A 23,484-nucleotide genomic window follows, 5' to 3' on the forward strand; every position below is an offset into this window, starting at 1 on the left:
AGTAACCAGGTTTCCGGAGAAGTTTTTCATCAATATACGATTTGCAGATAAGCAAATGACAGTAAATTCCTCTGTGGTTTCTAACTGAAAATGAAGCAGTTACGAAAGTGCTTGTCATACAATGAGTGCCTTGTCGTTACCCCTTCAAAATGAAAATCATTACTTACTTTGCAAACGCCCATAAAATGAAGATGAAATCGTCCGATTTTGAGTGGAGTCTTCCTGAGCCTTGTTAGTTTGGATTTTAATATATGCGTGTCTAATACAGAAGATAAAATCGGAGAATCTCTCTTAAAACTTTGATAGGAAATTCTTATTGCCATATTTCGGAAACGTCAGAATTTTTCGTCTGAGTTTTATTATACAGTTACATTGTTCATCACAGGAGGTGTTTTTTAAATTAACCTTTTTTCCTCCTGCTCTCATATCTCTTTCACGTTTGCATATGCATATCATTGGCTGAGTTTATTAGTTTTTTTCGAATATTTTTCCCCGTATCGTAATCCACTCGCGAGGGGAGAGATGAAAGTAGCATGGCTTAAAAGATCGACGGACTGAAACCTTGTTGTGTGGGCTTAAAATCCCCTTTCGAAAACGTCCTCAAATACGCTGTCGAGCCGGAGACATGGCGACGGGTATTTTCCCTTTTGTTTGGTGCTAAGAGCGTTATTATTTGAAAGAGAACAACCGATTAGAGACGATTAAGTGTTATAAAATATAAAACCGCTCGGAATTTCTATTTTAGTTTGTCTGATCCTTAGTTTTATTGTGGAGACCCTTAACATTTCCCAGACCCAATTGAACTTTTTATCGTGCATTACAGCGTTTTTAGATCAGAAGCCCTCTTTTGATTGGTCGATCTGGCACTACCTCGCCAACTGCGTTAGCAACTGTCTTTCTCGAAACTCTACAGTCTTATTTCTACAGATTATGGAAAGGAAAATGATAGATTACCGAGAGAAGGCGATTATCAAGAGGGGAGAAAACGCGCACAGGGCACTGAGAAACTAAAGACACTTCCAAACTTTATTGCACACGACACTTGATATCAGCAATTTTGATTGACAAATGATTCCCTTCACATCGGTGTAACATAACTCCCTTATGGAAAAGGTTTCCTTTTATTGGTTGTAATTAACTTTTTGTCATGTAAGCGAAGACAAATCGCGCAGACGATCAGTAGAATAGAACTCTGAATTTGCTCTTTTCCGATTACTTGTCTGATCACAGAAAAAGAAATGGGTCATCTTTGGACCTTCCGCTGCGCAAGCTCTTAGGCTTATCTCTGTCGCAACCAGTACAGTACTTCCCGCTAGCTGTAAACAATTATACAAGTCTTTAGAGATAAGACCAGCGGAATGCACTCGGCGTTAAAAGATCCCGAACATAAAGTCTTGCCTCGTGCAATATCGTGCGCTTAGAAGCTCTTAGAAGTTGTACAAATCGGAACCAACCAGCTCTCCTGACGGCTAGTCGCGACTGAACGATTTAACAGCAAAGCCGATTTAACCACTCTGTGCGCATAGCTGCCCGCGAACAAATGCAACACGTCAACGGACATTGTTAAACAAACAGTCTCGATTACTCGTAATGGGTCGCGATATTTTTGTTTAGAAACGATTACTGAAATTGTGTCTCCGCAGCTAGGGTGTAACACAATATCTGAAGCAATCGAGATTTGGTCTGCCGGGAGATCATCACAGTGTCAGTTGGTTTGAAGAGGGCTCGGAGTTAAGGTTGCGCACAAGTTCAGCACTCCACAGCAACTCAGATCCATAGGCAAATTGAAAGCATTCAGCAATGGAGACCATGATTCATCTAGTGGCCCTTTCCACGCTGATGACTCTACAAATTCTTTGTTTCTTTGGAGGAATCCAGGTAAGAGGAAAAACATTAGTGGTTTTGCTAGTTCTGTCGTGTTTCTCTTGTTTCCGGTTCTCTGCAGTTTACATAGAAAACCCATTTTTACAGCGTTATTAATAGGCGAGTGACAGATTGCCTTTGGACGTTGAAAATACATTTTATCTGCGCTGACACGGGACAATATATCTTACTTTCCCGTTTTTGTCTTCCCGCTGCGAACGTAGGGGGGGCAATTTTTGACGTCTTGTTATGTTTGAAAACTCGAAAGTTTATGTTACCCAGCGGTGCTTCCATACACAATAAACAAAGTAGTTTACTTAACAGCTCGTGATAACAAAGCCTCACTGCTGTGTGCATCTTATTTTAGCGCTCACTGTAGCCAATGACAATGTGAAAGCATCATTTGTCAGGCACATTAAATACGTTATTGAGTGAACTCAACAGATGCCCGGCGTTTATTTCGCGTGTCGCACAACTCGTACTTTAAGTTGATGGTGTTTCACGGGGTGTGGGCACTTTGTAAGCGGCAAGATACTAACGCTCGTAAATAGAATTGTTGAGTTAACTTGTCTTATTAACAATGGGGAAATTAAAATATACTAAGGTTTCAAGCTAATGTCGACGTGTTCTCGGTTTGAAGAGGTCACAAGGGCACTTAGAAATACACTAACCGTAAATTCATTCACGCGTCAAATTTGTCGTTCTCAAACGAAGCGAAAAGATGTGTGCAATATTACAACAACAACCTACTCATCAACAATTTGAACATTCCTCTTAGAACTCATGGATCAATACTAATGGCGCTGAAAACACGCCTTGTATAGGAGATAAAGCTATAGTTCGAGTAATACCTTTTTGAAATAACAGCAAAGGATATTATCTTATTAACAGAGTTTCAAAATCGTGACCACATTTTCGCTATTGCTGTCAACCTTTAAACACGTAAAAACAAACACGTACTGAAAAATCGGACCAGATCCTTCGGTTAAGTTAAAATAGTCTATAATTGAACCTCCTGAGTAGTTTTTCAAGAGCGAATCAGCGTAAACTGAATCAGCAAAGTGCATCCAAAACGTGTTGTGTTTCATTAGTGGAGTTTTTCGCTCTTATCTGTCCATCCTACTGATTGCGAGTATGGTGGAATTAGATCGTCTGAGCTATCATTCTATGCTGTTAAATCCCATGTGATGGAAAGCAGTAGGGAACCGGAGGTATCTGCGGAATTTTCGTGACTGGAAGTGTATATTTGTCTGCGCAATTACATCAAAGTGAGCGTGTTGTGTTAGGACAATTATTCTGCAATTTCCGAAACCAGGGGGCCTTCCGCAGTTTGTTATCCAACCTAATAAAGAAGTGGTCAATCAAAAAACGACGTATTCTCATTAGAAGCTCTTGCAGATTGACATCAGCACACGAAAAAAACATTTTGCGATCATCGCAAAAGAGCGAACGTGACTTTATGCGCGCAAGGTTGTTTTCATGAGCAAAACTGGTTACCTTCCGCTAGAAATCGTTGGCAGAATGAACTGTTTGCTTAACTAAGCCGATCTCCAGCGCAAATGAAGAGTAAACACGATGTTTACAGAGGTGTATATTGACTTAAGGAAAACTCGCTTGTGGTGCTTATTTGCGCGAACGTCTTAGGTCACTAGACGGTAAACGGCGCGAATTAGATAGCAAGTTATATAGTTAAACAACATCAAAATACTTTGGCGCGCGGACGTGATTGATGATACTTTCACAGATCTTTTAATCATATTAATATTTCTCTTGCTTGTGTTTGTCACGGGTCTAAAAGTGTTGTGATTTTCTCCAAGACCGATTCTTTAATTCACCATATGTTTTTATATTCAGAAACAAGGTTAATTCGTAGATTGTAGCCATGACGGCAAATTAGCCACTTTAATGTTAACAATATATTACTGTATATTTCGTCTAAAGAAGAGAGTTTCTTTCAATCTCCTTTTTTCATCACTCAACGAAAGAACCGATAGGTCATCCTTGCGAAGGCATTTGGTTTATTAGTCGAGTATTCTGGCCAAAATTTGTGGATTCAATTTGATGTCTGTCGCTGTAGCAATAGAGAGGTCCTATATCAACACGACGCTTAATATACACTTTCTCATTCCGTCGACTTAAACAAATTGAGGTATTTGGTAGGAAATTACGTCATGTTATCAAAAATATGTGTAGCTCTGTGCATTACGGTTTAAAATAAGTGGGTGGTTTGGCGTGAAATGAAATGCGATCTGGCAGTTTCGAATCGAATCCGCCCTCTAGGGTCTGTGGTAGATCCATCTCAAATTAACATGTCACCAAATGAGGTTACGGAGGAACTACGTATACTTCAAAGCAAAACATATAGAAGACTTAAGAGATAACATAATCAGATGTTAGATAAGGTTGATTTTTTCCGCTTTAGCGAATTCATCTAGGGGTTTTTAAGGGGTCCATGACCGAAAATGAATTTGAATTCGTCCAGTGTTAGGTGTAACATACCATTTAGTTCTCAATAACTCGGTCTTCTTATAAAGTATTCGACCTCAAAACAGCACTTAGTTTCGGCCCGAATACTCTGCAATGAGAATCATATTTTTCTTTGTGAAAGATTTCTGATCAGTGTTCAACATTGTTCCATTCGGAGAGCTGTCCCTTTTCTTCATGGCTATCAGAATTAACCTCCGAGAAAAATAATTCTTGATAACGTCAAATATTGAAAAACACATGCCCCACATTTTTTAAATCTTCAGCAGGACTTACAAGCCCGCGACAGTTCCATCCCACGAAAATTAATGATGCAGAATGTCTTAAAACTACCCAAAGGTATTTGGATCACAGTTAAGCGGACTTTGAAGCAACTGTACCGCTTACTGCTCTTGATACAAAAACAATGAACAAGTACCGGCATTTTTGAAAAATTTAAGCCTCTGAAAGCACCGCGGTTAAACTTAAAATTCTTTTAAGTATTTTATTTTATTCATCTCGGATACTCTTCTGAGAAATAAAAATTTCGGATCCATTGTTTCACAAGTATATACTATCAGTTACAGTGTTCGAGCGACTTAACAGCTTAAAAGATCTAGGTAAGCCAACGAAAGATGTAGTTCTGAATTCTCCTTACTAAATCGCTAATAATACCCAATAAAACGAAGGGAGATTTTAGGATTAAACAGTAAAATTGACTATAATTTTCTTACTGGTTTTCACCTCAAAATCTTTAACAGCATTTAGATAGTTAATTGAACGTTTCCTTCAGATGAAAGTAACTTCTATTTACGTTTACGATTCCATGTTGCAAAGTCGCAAATTTCCTCTCCCTGAAAAGTTCCACATAATTTGTCTCTACAAAGTTGTTTACATATTGTCTGAATTTCTCCAGAAGGAATTTCTGGAAAAATTCACGCTCGGGTCACGTTTTAACGCCTTTTGAAATATAAAATTACCAAGATTAATCGCTATTAACTAAATAATCCCCGTTAAAATCATCCCGTGTTTACTTTGCCTGTTTGTGTGAGGCTAAACAGCTAAAATCTCAATCGGCTTTGCAGTGTTCTAAGCCATACCAGATCTTAACTAAATATTGAACGAAAAAAAGAAGGCTTATAGAGAATTCTCTATGGTACAACATATGTTTCGTGGGGCAAACCTGTTTACTTTCGGTATTTCTAACCTTCACAGCAATCCTAACTCAAAGGTTGAAAATAGAAAAGGTCATCATAAAGGCGTGAATTTCCCACATAGTTCGTTATCAAATGAATTAATTCTATTTGGTCGGTAATTGATTTAATTTTCTGAAAAGAGCTGTGAAAAGAATCTAAAAGTCGGTTTATAAAGAACCCGTAAATCGCATGAACGAAGAGGAGAGTTTTATCGCTTTTCAAAAAGGAAATTCTTATAATACTTTGATGCAGTTTGAGAGAGTCAATTAACTTTTACACTATTTTCCTGCAAAAAGGATTATAATTGAAACTCACGTATAACTGAAATAAAATTGACAATTACGAAAAAAATGAGATGTATATATACATACACACATAGCGTCCAGTGTCGTGTACCTTTCGCAAGTTTCCGTGTTTTGTTAGAAAATCTAAAATTGTTGAAACTTACGAACACCATCAAATCAAGAACAACAAAACGTGTAAATATTTTTTATGTCTATACGCAGAGTTATCTAAATATGACATTGCGAAATCTTTGAGCCGAGGTTGAATTCTTCGGCGTCAGTGAGTGCTATTTTTAAAAGGCTACAAAACTAAATTTAGCTGTTAGCTTGGGTTAGGGAAATCCCTCTCCATTGTGTAAGATTGTGTTGGGGTAAAATTGTTTTAATTTGATCCGATCTGTCTAGCGCAAGTCCCAAACGGTTTCCATGTAGCAGTTGTGTTTTTTTGTGGAGTATTTGTTACACACGCGCCAGGAACGTGGACAAATGTTCGAATATACTGGTATCATACGGAGGTTATAACAGTTTCACTCACGTTTGATTAATTCTTTTAACGCCTGTAGCACTTGTGAAGGCGTTTTTGAATGTCGACGGCTGATAACGTTGATCTCATTAGCACTTGTATGTTGCAAAATAAGTATTAACTTTGTCCGTGCTTCAGGCGGGTTGAGAATTCATATCTGTATTTTAAACTTCACGCTTTAACTGTACGGCAAATGAACAACTTTACACGAGTTTAGCAACCCTTTTCTTTTGTTTCACGAGCGAGACAACTTTTTGAATTTAATATTTTAGCGTTGATTAAAAAGGGGTCTGAGTAAACGCAAGTTATTGAGTCAAAGATTTACACAGTATTGAAGGACCTTTTTCAAATTGGATAAAAGGTGGTTATTCCCTTCAGGACAATTTAGGGATTTGTCCAAGAATTGAGAGAATTCTGCTCTTGTTTAGAGTAGCCGAGTTCTGAGCGCTCTTGAAGTATGGGTTTTTTGTTATTTATAGTTCACTACCTGTGTTTTTATTGGCTGTTACTTCTTATGAAAAACGAATTAAAGGTAAAGAGATTTACCAAAACAGAGACTCTATGGGCGTCGCAACATTCAGGCGAAGGCTCTCGAATGAAAACCGCTGTTTCTGTTTCTTACGCTGTAAAAAGTACCTCTAACTTTGAGTCTGCGGCGAAAAACCTTAGGGTGTGATCCTCGCATTTGAAAAGCTAAGCATTAATTCTGTATGGTGCCTTTCCCATGCCATAAAAGGTGATTCTAACTTTCAGTGCTATGGATAGTAAACGTACACGACGTATGTGCCCTTTTCACAATGAAAAGTTCTGCGACATTACTTGTCCATGTGGTACCTGTTCAAGGTGGATTCCAACTTTTAAGGGGTGTGGATAAATACAATGGTGTTTTTACAGAACTAGTAGTGTTCACTATGCTGTACGAACTACGGGATGGAAAATTCATAAAAAATTTTAATCGATAATATGTGGTCCGCTGATGTCATGATTAAATGTCCGTCATGTACCCCAGTCATGACATACAGAAATGTTAATCTCTGTCATTTCATGATTAATTAGGAAAAAGATAAGACAGGTTCCTAATGGAAAAATGGAATGGAAAGCATTTCGTTTCGACAACCTCGGAGGTCTTTAATTCTTGTTTATCAGTGATTAATTCTTGTCAATGGGTGAAGGACGTATTTTTGATATGACAAGGCCTTCGTATTGCCTGATTTGCGGGAAGTCATGCCATTTTGGCAGCGACGGTTTACGACAGCAGGAATCTCTGAGCTGCCTCCGGGCTACACGCTGAGAGAGAGGAAAAAAAACTGTAATTGGTCCCGAGTTCGTGTTACCAAGACATTTACCATCACAGAAAAACAACGAGCGATGTTGATCTTTGAAAATTTTCTCATTTCATTGCTTTTGATTATAAAAACGTTTTAGCACCTACAGATTTAAAGTCAAAACAACCGGCATTGTGATAAACCTCGAAACATTAGCGACAAGGACTGATATAGCCTTATTTACTATACATTCACAAATATGGCACTTTAATCTCCGCTTTTGTGGATGTTCTGTTATTTCTTTACACCCTTTTATGTCTTGGGTACTAATATTAGAGGGGAATAAGTATTCCGCTATCAAAATTACTTAGAAAAATTTGGGGGGGGAAGAATCTGTGCAGTGTACATTAGTTGTTTAGGACAAAGTTCAGCTTATAAATCCCTTTAGGGCATGACTAACATACGAGGCAGCTGGTATGTCTGGAAAGAAACAAAGAGTTTAGCTCGCCTTTAGCCGAGACATCCTAGGGAATTTAACCTTTTATTGCGTTCAGAAGCGTGTGAAATACCCGTTTCCATCCAAAACATCCACGTTGCATAATATGGAAGGACAGTCACACGGCAAGGAACTACCATGTCGAGAAAACGTATAATCGATCATTCAGAAGTAGAACCATGTTGTAAAGTTTAAGTTTGCCCACCCCTCCCCCAAATGTGTGCATGAGTTACAGAAAGCTTGTAGCTTCACCACAAAAGTGACAAAACACTCTGTCATCCACTATGGGTTATTGATTGTAGTGTTGAAAATGCCGTTATTTCAAAAGTACTTTTCCGATTTTCACTAATCACCCTTCTTCGTTTGCATGCTATGTCACCCCCTCATTGCCTTGTATGTTTGGTGTCTGCAAGAAGTTCGATTTACAGGCGGTAAACCTCCGATGTCACGAATCTATTTGTGAATCTTTGGTGCGTTTCGGTTCTGTAAATCGCGGGAAATTTGTTGTTCTGATTTCCTCTCGATTGGATGTTCTAAGAAGATGCCTACCTTTTCAGATCTGCAGATAATTTTTTTTCATCGTTAACAAAAATGCGGCAGCCTTTTCCTTGATCTGCGTTGAACCTGGCCGATCACCGGACACTTCACGCAAAGAAATTGGACATCATTTGATCGTCTTAGAGATTAATTGTCAAAAGACTTCCTTCCACTTAAAATCTTTTTCATCCACCGCCTGCTCTTAGGCTTGTGACCAAAGAAAAAGAAAAGAAAAAAAAATGCCCACCCCTCGGGAAATGATAGCCTTTACGTACAGTACCGCGTTCTCTATTGACGTTTCTTATCCGCCCATTGTTGATTTGTCAACAAATGGAGTTTTGCTACGAGACTGACTTGTAACATTTGAGTGCAAAATTGTTACAGAAGAATATTCGTTGCGGTTTCTTTACGGATAGACGTTGGTTAAAATGCTATTTTAAAGTTTATAATCTTCTCGAATGGTTACATGCGAATGGGGGTCATTTTCAGAAAAGGTTTTGAACTGATCATTTCATTTGTTAATTATATAGTCGAGCGATATCTATCGAATTCAGCTCTCTTGTTGAAGAATTCTACATCAGTTTCGGTAAAAAAGGTAATCCTGAATTCATCCTCACGAAAGCTGTACAGGACAGAATTAATCCCTACGCGGAATAAAGCTGACTTTTTTGGACTCGAAGGAGTGAATGCATTTTGCGCAGCTTTTTAAACCTATATCGCGTCAATGCCAAAAAACATGACTTTTTGAAGAGAAGGGGAACAGAAGTACTCTAAAATTTTGTTTTACCTGTGGTTATCCCACTCTCAAAACTAAATGTCCCATAAAAGTTGGGAAAAAACTTCTGCTTCATGCAATCATGCATGTTGTTGTTTATTGTATAGAATGTAAAATTGGTTTTTACCGATCATTCGAGAGAACATTTCGTGGCCTCGCTACTAAAGCCTCCTTATTTGTGACATAAGCTGGGCTAGAAATTGCCCAGTTGTCAGATCTGGATTTTTTTGTTTCAAGCATTGTAGTCCTACACAAAATTTAAAGGATTTTTGCAGCCATGAAAAGTAGTAAATTCAATCATTTTAAGATCTGATTTCTGTCACTGGAAAAGTATTTAGATGGCCGAGAGCTTTTGGTCCCACCCCCAAATGGGCCATCACTTTTAAGAAGTCAATCTTCTCTGAATTTGTGTATTACAACTGGTGGTTGTGGCGACAAAAGCACCAATGGCACTGTTGCCATGCCCTGCGCGTGCGTGCAAGACTTAGAACGAGCTTTACAAGAGGCTTTGTAAGGCATACTAGTGCGGGAGGAAGAAAGACAGCATTTTTTTGGCAGAAATAAATACATTTAAAGTACAAAGAGATCCTAAGCAATAATACTTCAAAACTGAGAAAGCTATGGGAATATCCGAGAAAATCCTGAAAAAAAAAAAAAAAAAAAAAAAAAACCACAACCCCCCCCTCCCCTCCAAAAACAAAAGGAAAAAAAAAAAAAAAAAAAAAAAAAAAAAAAAAAAAAAAAACAAAAAAAAAAAAAAAAAAAAAAAAAATGACAAGCTTTGCGACCTTCAAATACAGATTATAACTACTGAATACTACTTCTCTGGAGTTTTAGACTTTTAAATCTCTTTCACTGGTAAGATGTCTGATAATTTAAACATGTCACTTTTTTTCTTTGCATTTGGCAAGAAATCCACGTATTGCTTTCAAAGCCGCATGATATCAAAGAATTCCTTGAAAACGTTTGTTATATCAGTGGTGAGCTTGGTCTTGTTTGCGAAAAGATTGTAAGTCGAGGAAATCATGGCTGGCGTTTATACTCGACAAGGAAAGTCAGGTTGCTCAGGAAACTTTAAATGGGTTTACAGAAAATCCGTGCAATACTCTAGCAATTTTTTCTCTTCAGCAATAATCTCATTTTTTTCGTTTATTAAAATTTAAATTCTTTTTGACCTGCATCGTCAATGTTTCTTTGACTAGTCGGTAAACGCGGTGTTGTGATTAAAGCTTAAATCACTTTACTTAGCGTTAAAATTTGTTAGCTTTTTCAAGAGAGCGCACAAACACCATTGAATTGAAAATGATGTGACAAGGGCTTAGTAACGCCCCTGAATTTTCTCTGAGAAAGCTTTGGCCTTCGATGATCGCTGTTATTCGCGGCTACCAGAAAAGGAATCAATTTTAAGAATCTTAAGTAAATTAGCGAGTTGATATGTGAAGGTGTTATATGTTGCAAATTAGCTCGAGTATGTCCAAGATTTCAAGAGTGTTGTTCACGAGACGAAACAGACAAAGTCCAACATCACGGCTCAGAACAGACACTGCGTTTCTCGCATTTTAAAAATTGTCTTATTTTTGTGTTCTGGTGTTTTAGGCTGTTAGATGACCAGTAGCAAAGTACGTTAGAATAATTCGGCAGTTCTAATTCGAAATTATTTTGATTGAGATGTGGTCTTTTCGAGGTAAATCTTGAGCTTAACTCATCGCGTTAGAAATTATCGGATTATAAACTAAATCTTCAGTAAGTCTTCCGTTATTGTTGCATGTAGCATATACTGGCACGAAAGGTTATCATTAGAGTGATTTTTATTGGCAATATCATGCTATAGCATGTCGCTTAGCAATTTTTTTCCATGAGATTCTTGACAGTTGACAAATCCCACGCGACACTGATTTTTGCAATTCTTTTCAAAGTAATCCAATGGATATCCGAAACAAAATTAGCCACCACGATTCCGAAGAGCAGCGAACAATAGCAAATGTGTCTGTTTGTTTTATAAATACAATGTTGCAATCGCTCCGAAATAATTTTTTTAACACTTGCTGTATGCTCTCGAGAAAGTCCTTGAATTCATTAAAACATGAAGAATAGATCTTAAGCAGTCAAGCACTGGATAATTTTCCGTTAAAGATGCAAGAGACGTGTACTTTTTTTACGTACCATTGTACATTGAGACCTCAGTCCCAGCGCAACGATAACTTTTACTGGTTTTCTCTAAAATAGTATTTTACATCAATTTACTCTGGATTTAATCTTCAGTCATTTATTACTCTGTGGCCATTTTGCTTCAAAAATTACGGATTAGTGACTGAGGTCATGCCACCATCAGTTTGCCATTGATTCCATTTGCTGTAAAAAACACGAAAAGACCCCAGATTCATTTCTATCTTTTAGCGATCTCGAGTGTTTAATCTTTCAATAGCTAGGGCACTAATCAAAAGCCGCCACAACTTCAAAACGATCAAACCTTTTCAGATCTTCGGCATATCTTTTTATGCATATTGCAGCATTTGTGAGCAGCGATTGAGTAGGATTTTCCATGGGAAAACCGTTAAATGGTTCGATCAGCTCAAGTCTTTGTGATTTAGGCAATTTCGGAATGAATTTCATGCAGATCAGGCAGGAAAAACGTTAGGTCGTACTTAATGAGATATCTTACACAACGCACGTTTAGCGAGTATTTTTTGAAACTGCGGTATATTTCAAATACAATTATCTCTGGCTACCGAGTAATCTTACAGTATTATCGAGGAAAACCAGATTGTTCTGGTTTTCACATTTCAGCGATTCTCTAGCAGTAGTCAAAAAAATTATTAATAACAGTATTTAATAACAGCGATTCTCTAGCAGTAGTCAAAAAAATTATTAAATAACAGTAGAGCCAGACAGACCCCTGCCCATTTTCCTTCTTTCTGTTGAGTAAAATCTAAAGTTCTGACTTGTGATAAAGGCAAAATGGGAGTTGTCTTTCTCTGTTTAAGAAAACAAAGATTGAATCACGTAAAATTATTAAAAGAATTCTTTTGAATCTACTTGAGAGGGTAAACCACTTTCGCCATAAACACAATCCTTAGTAAACATTTCATACAATATAATTACTGCATATTTCCTCTTTTCTTCAGTTCATTTAAACCCTTTACATCCTAATATCAGTGTGTAAGTTCTCCATACTGTTCTGTATACATTTTTTATGGTACTTGCGAGGAGAATTTGTCTAACAATCAAAAGCTTCTTGAGTTTGCGATCGATTCTTTTATTCTCGTAACCTTAATGTTTGATTCAGGGGCTGCTACTGTTGGGAGAAGCTAGATTTGTATCAGTCGTAGCGGTTAAAGAGTTAGTAATCACCAATTATTGAAATTCCAATTCCACCTGGAATCAGTAGAAACCTCTTGTACTTGATTCTTATCAGCAAGTTATGGTTTTACTTCAAGTGCTTTGTGATAATCCAGTGTGAAGTACGTTGACTTGGTCTAACGAAGATTCTAGGGAAACGTAATTCTGTTCAGTGCGCTCAAAAACAGTATGACATTAAAGGACTATTCATAGGCTGTTTAACAGCCATCTGATACTTTGTAACTATCTGTCGACGAAATTGTATAACGACACGTAACAGCTGAAAAAAATTTCAGTTAAGTGCGTGGGAAAGGCGGTCTGTTGTAACTTTTTGCGCGAGCAGAGGAAAGCAAGAAAATCAACTCAATACTGGTTTAATAATTGCTGCTTGGGAGGAACTGAAATGCTCTCCGGCAGTAAATGAACATGCTGAAATTTTTAAATGTATATCACTGGAGGAAAAAAAGATGGAAAGAAATACAAAGAGTTGATGTATCCTCGCTTTTACACTTTCTTGCAAGAATCTGCGGCTTATCTTCTGAAGGGCTTGGCCTTGACACCAAGAACCCCTCTTTCTAGCCTCGGTATTGACCATTCCTGTTTTATGCCTGTCAGCTGCTACTCAAAGTAAAGTAGGGGATTTACATTTTAGAGATATTTGCACGTTTTATTGCGCAGATGCAATTATTCGGGTGGAGAGGGGGGTGAAGAATCGATGATACCCCTTACTCTCCCCCCTGGCGGGAGGGGGGCATGTTTCGCCCAACAGGGTGTAGACCTGGAGTTTTGATTCCTTAAGCCTGGTAGATAAAATTCATTGTTGAACGTCGTAAACAGGGTGTCTCTACCGACAGTTTCTTACTTTAAAACTTAATACGATCGCTCTTTCATTGTCAGAATTAAGGAGCGATCAAAATGGAATTTCTCTGTTCAATATCGTTGCATTTAAAAGAGAGATGATGAAAGGGAAAAAAAATCAACCATGGGATATTGATGATTGACAGCAAATTCTCAAAGCTAAAATCATACGAAAATGTATGGCGGAAAGCAAGGAGAATTTATGGCATGATCATGGGGGTGAAAGTGTTGGCTTTATGTGCGCGATAGGCCACAGGCCACATTTTAGAGCGATAATTTATCATGTACAGCGCATGCGTTTGAAAGGAGTTTGTCTCAAGTATGGAGAAAGTTTAAACACGTCGATGGTACTCCTCTACGCTAAAGTTCCCTCAGTGCTCCTCTCAACTGTGCTCCGTGAAACGTTAGAGGTTCTATAAAAGCGTCGATGAAAACTGCGCTCGCAGTGAAGAGGGTTATAATAAATATTAACGAATATTGCAAACAAAACATACGCTTCATGTGAGCTCTTCCTACACAGATTTAATTAAATTTAAGTTGTCCCTTTTTAAATTAGCTTAACAGGATTGATCAATGGAACTTAAATCTGCACCTAGTGTTACGATTTTGAAAACAAAGGTACATATGTCCTATCAACATCAGCACTTACGTCTTATCGACGAAGGTTGGCATTCAATACTCGAGATATGTAATGTAACAGTATACATACAATTGACAGAGCCAGTGTTGAACTCTGCCGTGAAATTGACCAACGAACTGAGACTGCCGTTTCATGAAATCGTCGAAAGCGATCTGGCAAATGGGCGAGTCGTAAAGTTCCACTGCCAGCTTCGCTTGGCTTGAAGTCATTTCTGACAGAGCTTTTACACTCACTGCGATTATGAGGCATGATGGTCAGCTGACTAGGACCTTCATCATTACGTAAATGGCTTGCGAACTTTAAACTTTAATCGCTTTCGTGGCGAAAGAACTGAAGTGTTTCAAATCGCCGAAAAATGTTTACAAAAAGGCTTACTAGGCTCACGCAATTTTCGACCACGAATATGGCCTGGAGAAAAACTGATTAGGTAGAACTTTTATTGAAGTAAACCAATGGAAATAAATCTCATAAAATATTGAAGATCTCAAAGGCCTGTGGCATACGAAAATCGAATGGTAAGTCTGTGGTTCATTGTAAAGGTGGGGCCCTTAACAAAACATACCGACCGTCGCATGTGCTCTCTACGTCACGCAGTCTATCAGCAATGACCCATGCATACGCTGCTACAAACGACTTTGATAAATTGCCTTCACGATAGGCTGAACCGAAAGGTTTCCCTTTAATAAAATAAAGAAAACAAAAACAGACTTGTGCATTGAACCTGAACAAACAGGCACTTGTGAACGAAAATAGCAACAGCGCACTTGAATGATAAATTTTCATGCAATGGGAAAATTCGCGGTTAGAAGAACATTCTGCGGCAAAGCCGTAAACAAGAGTACGTAAATCACTGAACCAACCACAGTGTCGCCTGGAGACGCACACCTCGTTTCCACCCAACCGTTAAAAAAATTGAATAAATTGGTTACTCTTTATAAGCAAGAGTTTGCGCTCTTCTTCACTCCAGTCGTTATAGATGTTTAAACCGGGCCAGAACATTGAGCGATAATTCTTCAGTGAATATGCAATGTCCAAATTTTTTCAGAGCGCTTTATATGGACGTAATTCTCCTCCGGAAGCAACCTGAAGCAATCCGCGCGCGTTTCTGTTGCATGGTTGTATTCCTCGCGCGTCTAACGCATACACGTAAATGATTTCAGCCATAGGAACGCCCCCAATTATTCCTTCAATCGGAAAAATACATTTTCTTTCCCCAAAAGACTTGGATTTCCACCCAGTTTGGATTTTAGATTTGGACATTTCTTAAGGTAGGTATGGCTGTCAAAGGAACTGAAGTAAGTGAATAACAGGCATGGAAAGAATGAAAAGTTCATGATTTGTTATCGTTTACCGTGAAGGGGGCGGGGGAGGGGAGGAGAGGGAAAGTCGAATGGGCTGCTTTTACAGAGTCGACAAAATCTACAAAAGGTTCATCTCCAAGAAAAAGAAAAACGGAAATCGAGAAGGAAATCCGAAAACGAGAAGAGGAGGAAAAGAACTGAAGATATCTGAGCCAAGGAACTCTCTCTGCACTTTGACTGCAGCGTAAGGTTATGACTTATACACTTAAAATTCTATTCAAGTATAAGTACAGAAGTGATTGTTATAACAGAAGGAGATCGTTTTGTGTGTTCTAAGATCATGTTCCCTTGGAATGCTCAACAATCATGATCAAGTTGCGTTTTGCTCGCTGAACTCAGTCACGCGTGTTATTTTACAAACGTGCATGGTCAGGTCTCATTACAAATTCATAATTCTTATTCGGATACGTGCCCGCTAAAATCAGCTGTTGCAACATTGCTTGGTTGCGGATAAATCCTTTATAGTTCAAATGAAGGGCCCTGATTGATCCAACTGAAAATTTCTGATCGGGGGGTTTAACGCTTTGATAAAGAGTTTAGATGAACTCGGCGGGCGGGGAACTGAATTAGCGAGATGTTTTGCTCCTCTCCACTTGAAATATGAGAGCCGATATTATCCAAACGCAAACTGTGACACTTCCATGACGGAAAATGTACCAAAAAGAGATATACACTTGATTTATTAACGTTTGTTTTTCACTTACGCTTTTAAAGTATTTCACCGCGATGTTTTCTTGCGAGCCAATCTATTCCTCGAGATCTATTCAACATTCAAATATAACATACATGCTAAAGAATTCCAAAATAAAAATTAAGAGCGTGATTTTCATGGTCGATGGAACAGGATGAAGAGGCGAAAAAGAAAGGTAAATTTCCACTAACGAAAAGCGATTTTATTTTCGCAATTCATGGTATTTGTATCGGCCAGATGGAGAGATACAGATGTCAGTTGCACACGTGTATTTACGCTGTTATTTTGCAGCGGCCGAAGTGTTAACTCGATATATCGTGAGCTTCTATAGGCCTGTCTAGTAATGTTATGTAACATTTGACTGTTGTCTCTTCCGTCCGTCAATCAAACTATTGTAGTTAGGAACTACGCATGCTCCGTTGGCTCGTCTTCTCAGATGACATAATCGTATGTCAAAGGTTTAAGTTCAATACTTTCCATTCTGTGCACTTTCAACGAAAGTCGAGGAACATTTCTTTCGTCTGACTGAGTTTTCTGTTCTTGAATACTCGATTTCACCATCAAGAGAGCGCACAAGAGGCCGAAATAGACATGGAAGAGGTGAGAGGGCCGCGTAAACTGCGGAAACGGTCACGAAGCGAAAGTTCCGATGATTCGACCTCCTCAAGTTCGGAAAGATCTAAGCTAAAGAAAACAACGAATGGATTTTGCAATAATAAGTCCAGCAAATTGGCCGACGATCAAGCAGTTTATGGGCGAAGAATACCTTATTTCGGCGAAAATTCAATCAATGATATCTTAAAGGTTGTGTCTCTTCAGTCATTCTCCAATCCTCGGCTGTCGTTGTTGAATGATGGTGAAAGAGACGTACAAAAGCTGTCGAGTAGGGCAGAGTCGGACTGCCTGTCTGATTCGTCAAGTGAAGAATTATCCCGCAAAGAGAGGTCAGATTCGTTCAGCGAAGAAACAGGAGGATCAGGCGAACATTCGAATCTTGGGTTGCCTTCGAACAAATCCCGCGGCAGACGAAACGATTTCAAGAATGGTAGCAGTGGGATTACAGAGGCAATTGGAAAAGATCAAAGATATTGGGAGAAACGGCAGCGAAATAACGCTTCCGCGAAGCGTTCACGAGATGCAAGACGCGTGCGAGAACTTGAGACTCAAATTAGAGCCGAATACCTCGAAGATGAAAACTATCGGCTGAAAGTTGAAAATGAAGTTTTACGAGAGGAGAACGCGCGACTACTCAAAACCATCGAGAGGCTAAAACAACATAGCTCCAACAAAGACTAAATCGAATGATCTAGCTTGTGTAATACTGTATTTTATTTTGCGTGAATAACTCCGAGGGACAGATTCCATGAATTGACTTCATCAAATTTAAATTGTATCCTTTTATTTCACCACTGTATAGATTTATTACCTCGTGAGCGCAAAGAGGTTTTCCACTATCCATATGTTCAGGTTTGCTTAGGAGTGACGCAACCTACTCGTCTGCCTTTCCCGCCGTAGTGAATTTCATAATTTCCATCGCAATGATAGGCGGCGTATTCTTGATAGAATATTCATGCTTACGAAATAGTGAACTCGATTTAATAGCCCCAAAAGGTGGCATTTTATATTCGTTTAGCTTTATTTTGTGAGATATCTCAAGGTATCGAGGTTTTTTCGTGACAAAAGAAGTGATGCAAATTTTTGTTCATTTGGATACAAACTAAGACCTCTACGGATACGTCGCGTGATAAACAGAATAATGTATCTCGAATCTGTGTCGTGAAAACCGCGAAGCAAAGATTGGAATTTGCTCCTAGAAGCTGCTATTTGATACAAAGATATTCTTTTGACATAGTGGCGGTTTGAATTAGTTCTAACTCAGACGACTATCACGTGCCTAAGAAGGCTTTGAGCTGGAAGAACAAATGTGAAGGTGTTTACGCACGAGATCGGCAGTATGTACAACTCGTCTAAACATGTATTTCGTCGAAGGCAGTGATGAAAGGGAAGTTCTTATTGGAAGAACTGTAATCTTTTTCTAAATGGCTTCGGAAAAGTCTTGAAGAAAGAAGGTTTCTTGTCGATTGAAACAACTGGCACGTGAAATCTGAGCTTATAGATTATGCAGACATTTTGTTATTTCGGGTGTAGAAACCAGTCGCCATGTATATTTATGTGTTTTAAAATATAAGTGGTGTAACCTACTAGGGTCAATGAAATCATTAGAAATGATTTTCAACTGCGATCAGAAGAATTTGTTAAGACTATACTCAGAAACTTTTCAGTGCTGTAGAATTTAAGACCTGTAAATTTTGAAAAAATGTATGTGATAGAGACCTCACAGTTGCCCCCGTGTAAAACGGAATGTATAAAAATAACTTGTTGTGGCTGAATGTGCTCTTTGTATTTGTTGAAGTGGTTTATTAACAAGATTGAAACGTTGAAAATAGTGAAACAAAGATTCAAGTGAAACTCTTGGATGTGAAAATTTCAAAATATAGCGTGCTGCCTACTGTTGAATGTTAATTAACTTCGTCTGTCCTGATATGAATGTTTCTGTAGTCAATCAATCTGCAATAGGCTTACTGAACCCAGCATTAACATATTTTGTTCCAGATTAACAATCGTGCAAAGCTGGTTTGTGTTTGAGGGACAAACCTTTAAAAAAAAAAAAAAAAAACAGCAGCATTTACACAATATGCTATTTGTCATAGATGTGACAAATTTTATCAACTTCTCAACCACTACATGGTGGCACTGATATGAAAGAATATTATTATCAGTATTAAATATTCTTTCCTGTTTAAAAAATAAAAACTGACTTCACTGACTCAATCTATACAGTTAAGAATCAAACAAGCTTGAAGTGTTAAAAGACCTACAGGCAACCTAGATACTCAAGTAACTGTAGAAAGGGATCTGCTTTCCTGTTTACTATTAAAAGTATATTGCTAGATAAGCCTTGCTTGTGCTGTGGCATTTTAGTTAAAATGGATATGACTACATGAGTTTTATTAATAACAATCTATAACAATCTATGATTACTGGGGCATGTTTCGGCCATGCTCTTTGAAACTTTTTTTTTTTTAACACAAGTAATTTGCTAAAAATACTTAAAACTCCTTTCACTGCAGTTCTATGAACACTTTGTAACAACATGTATTTAATAATTGTATTTCACTTTTCATATTAACAACACTGTAGCCAGTAACTGCTTAACATAGAAGTTAGGACAGCTCCAATAGCTGTGGTTCATGAAACTTATTTCTCAAAAGAATACTGGACAATTGTTGAAATAAAAGACAAACAGCACTTCAAGTGTTTTACTCTTTTGTTAGGGATAGTGTTTATTTGGTTAAATCTCCTACTGAGCATTGACCCGGATATAAATTCAAAAGGATCTGAATATCATTTACATTGGGACAAGAGAAAGGAGATCCAGTATCTTGGTCTTTTGACCAGCGCTGAATTTAAAAGAAAGAGCAGTTAATCGATTTACCTGATTTCTTTTCTGACTCTCTTTTTTTTCTTTTTTTTGCTTAAAAAAAAGTGCATCTCAAGTTTTTTCATCATCTGCACACTCCGCTGAAAGTATTTGGGAAGTTGTGAAGATGAAGTCAGCCGTCTGCTGGTGGTAATTTTACCTTGCAGAATGTTTCACCCAAATACATCTGCCATCATTTACAGCTTAAGAGCAGTTGTTGCCTCACCAGGCAATTGCACAGCTTGAGATGACTGTTAACCTAGGTTTCAGCATAACCTTTCAACTTCTGTCTGAAAATAACTAACAAAGACTCTTAATTCCAGAGTGTCATTTGATAATTAATTAAAGGATTTGCTGATATTAGATCGTCCACAATTATAGGTCTTTGTTTCCTATCATGATTGCATTGTAGGGGGGATTTTTTTTTTTTTTGTAGTCATGGAATTGCCTAAAGGTGTATCAGTGTATCAAAGGTTACTCAAGGAAGATTAGAGAATTGTGAAACCTGTCAAGATAATGAATGCATTTAAATGGCAGAGTTGTTGCCATTCTTTTAACTAAGTCTAAATTGAGCCTGGTTACTCTTAGGATATATATATATATATATATATGTATATATATATACATAGTAATTCTATGAAGGAATCAAGTAAATTTAACCCAGTAACCCCTAAGAGTGTCCAGTATCTAATTTCTCCTTACAATATCACCCTTGAATCAAACATTTAGGTCATGAAAATAGAGGAAATGATCACAAACTGAAGGAGTTCTTGATTGTTGAACAAATTCTCCTAGTCAAAACCTTAAGAAATGTCTAAGGAGTATTACGGAGAGTATGTATACTGATGTTAGAGAATAAAAGGTTAATTGTATGAGAGAACTGTTGAATCTCAAGTTACTTCCCTTGTTCTCTGTTGGCTCCAGTGAAATCTAACCCCCTTTTATTAATAGTTCATGTATCTATTTCTACAGGAAGTGGGCGGTGTATGCAGCAGAACATTCGAGTGCCCTACCGGTGATTCTGGAAGTAATCCAGTATGTGGTAGTGACAGAAGGACGTACAGCAGTCGTTGCACTCTTCAGCTTGCAAAGTGCAATGGGCACAGAGTCAGAATGGCATATAAGGGAAGCTGTAAAGGTGAGAATGATTTGGTCTTAAACACACTGCCTTATCTTTTTGCAGAATTTGGGTCTTAACCAAATTAAGAAAGAATTCCTCCTTACTTTATCTATACAATATACTAGTGATGAGAATGAAAAAAAGTATAAATCATCAGATTACTAATTGATCTGTTACCAAATTCTCCAAACTGATATAATGAGAACTGTAGGCAGACAGTAAGGAGAATTACCAATGAGACCTTGGGAGATAGAGGGTTAAGTGTTTCATGAACAACATAACTAACTTTCAACTCACTAATGGTTTGAATGAAATAAATTCTCTCTCATGTTAACATGCATTGAAGTTTAAATTGCAATTTCATTGCAGGTACAAGACCATCAGTGCCACAACGCTCCCACAACCTTGTAGTGACCACTACAACCAAGTGTCTGCGTGAGAGACAGGAAGCACTATCAAATGCAAGAGCAAAAGATCTCATCATGCTTGGTGTCTTTGCCCCTAAATGCGAGGCTGATGGCAGCTTTAGTCGAGTGCAGTGCTTAAACTCGTCAGGTTATTGCTGGTGTGTAGACCGTGAGGGTAAAGAAATGTCAGGAACCAAAGTGCGCCAGCGTACACCACATTGTCCCACAATAAGAGCACACAGTAAGGGTTTCGTTGAAAATTTTAAACTACAGTTAAGAGAAACACTAGGACCACTTATCCCTTTACACCCTAACATCAGGATTCATATTCTCTAAACTGTTCTCTATAGATTTCCTGTGATACTGACAAGGAGAATTTGGCTAACAACCGTAACCTCTTAGGTGGGTGAACCATGCCTGAACAGTTCCATGTTGTCTAACAAAAAAACATGGCATTCATGACAACCCATCCATCTACCATTTCTCTATTTGACACCCCTGTAAGTTCCTCTTCACCCAGTCACTCCAAAGAGTGACCAGTATCATTTCTCCTTACAATATTACCCCTGAGTCAAACATTAAGGTCATGAGAATAACAGAAATGATCACCAACTAAAGAAGTTCTTGATTGTTAAACAAATTCTCCTTGAGAAAGATGTTTTTTGTCTTGTCACAAGCATGGGACAAAGAAAAAATTCTGATTCCCCAGGAAGAATTGAACCTTAGACCTCCAGATTCTACCCTCCCATGCTCTGCCACTGAGCCACAGAGACTCTATACTCTCTCATACTGCTAGGATTAGCATACTGCTAGGATTAGCAATGTCAATAGTGTCATGTTTGTATATAGAATAAGAGAGATGGAAAGTTCTCCTTGTCAGCACCTTAGGCAATGTATAGAGAACAGTGTGAAGAACATGTATTCTGATGTTAGGGTGTCAAGGATTAAAATTAAAAGTATTGTTAAGGAAAGCAGAAGTTAGATGTGATTGCGTAGGACAAGGGTGAGTGACTCTTAACCCTTTGAATCAGCAGAGTGACCAAAACAGAATTTCTCCTTACAGTATCAATACATTAACAAGCAGACAAGTGATGAGGATAAAGAAAAATATCAATTAGGGGATTACTAGTTGATCCAATACTAAGTTCTCCTAACTTGCATCATGAGAATTGTATGTTAGACAGGGAGGAGAGTTACTGATGAGATCTTGGGAGTGAAAGGGTGAATTCAGACCATGACCAAGATCTTTTTTATGTCCCATTTTTCTAGGTCAGCCATCAGAGAAACCATCAGGAAAAGGCTGGAAGTCGGTAAAACCTTGCATTAATTGTAAAGGTGAGGTATTAAATAGCTGCTGATGATAATCTTAAAGATTCAATAAAATGTGTTGTTAGGAAATAAATTCAGGAAGTCATTGAATCTACTGAAATCACAACCACATATACTTACAAAAGATTCATTTTGACTTGTTCCAGGTTGTCCAAGAGATGCACGCACTAATTTTAATGATAAGCTTGTGAAATTCTTATCGAAGCAATTCATGGAATATGTTAAAAAATCTGCATCCAGCTCAGGACAAGTTCAAGGTAATAAAGGAATCTTTGCTTTGTTTAAGAGTTTTTGCTTATACCACATAACTGTGACACTTTCAATAAAAAATTTACAAAAGTGGTTAAGAAACCATTGCCTTTTAACCCTTGCAAAAATTGTGCACCAGAGGGTTGGTCCTAGGCCTTGGCTGTAACTGTTAAGGTTTATTCTTAGGAATAAACCTCAATTTATTTATTGTGCACCTTGTTTTACCAAGGAGGGTAAAAAAAAAAAACTGTGAATCTTGATATTCACTGCATCCTGACTGTCTGATCAAGGAGGAGAATTAATTATCATCTTTGTAAATGGCCTAAATATGGAGAACAAAATGCCCCATTGGTTGAAGGGCTGGACTTGAGAGTCAAGAGGTCTGGGTTTGAAAACTGGCCAGGTCAAAGTGTTGTTTTTTTGGGTAAGATGTGTAACTCTCATGGTTCGCTTTGTCAAAGGGCTAACACTTGAAAAGTCAGCTTTGAAGCTCATTACAGAAGCCAGTTTATGTTATCAACTCAGTTGATAATACTTAATAACCCTGTTATACTCTCCTACTGACACATCACCACAGTTTCTTTTGTAACTTACCCCCTTAACTTTC

At 38.0% G+C, this 23,484-nt stretch overlaps 2 protein-coding genes across 4 annotated transcripts in view; both read left to right on the top strand.

Moving 5' to 3' along the window:
• LOC131784905 (SPARC-related modular calcium-binding protein 2) overlaps window positions 1-23,484 on the top strand; it is a 31,307-nt gene that overhangs the window by 2,680 nt on the left and 5,143 nt on the right. For all 3 annotated transcript variants that reach the window (XM_059101739.2, XM_059101742.2, XM_059101741.2), the window contains exons 2-6: window positions 1,644-1,878; window positions 20,745-20,910; window positions 21,262-21,540; window positions 22,569-22,634; window positions 22,775-22,885. In XM_059101739.2, the coding sequence (XP_058957722.1) occupies window positions 1,801-1,878; window positions 20,745-20,910; window positions 21,262-21,540; window positions 22,569-22,634; window positions 22,775-22,885 (700 nt within the window). In that variant the 5' untranslated portion in view covers window positions 1,644-1,800. The remainder of the gene's footprint in view (window positions 1-1,643; window positions 1,879-20,744; window positions 20,911-21,261; window positions 21,541-22,568; window positions 22,635-22,774; window positions 22,886-23,484) is intronic.
• Window positions 16,743-19,606, top strand: LOC131784906 (protein giant-like). Its single transcript, XM_059101745.2, has one exon. It carries the CDS (start codon window positions 16,883-16,885, stop codon window positions 17,585-17,587), a length of 705 nt encoding a protein of 234 aa, XP_058957728.1. The 5' UTR covers window positions 16,743-16,882; the 3' UTR covers window positions 17,588-19,606.

This window comes from Pocillopora verrucosa, chromosome 13 (genome assembly GCF_036669915.1).
Source record: "Pocillopora verrucosa isolate sample1 chromosome 13, ASM3666991v2, whole genome shotgun sequence".
In the NCBI taxonomy this organism is placed as follows: domain Eukaryota; kingdom Metazoa; phylum Cnidaria; class Anthozoa; order Scleractinia; family Pocilloporidae; genus Pocillopora; species Pocillopora verrucosa.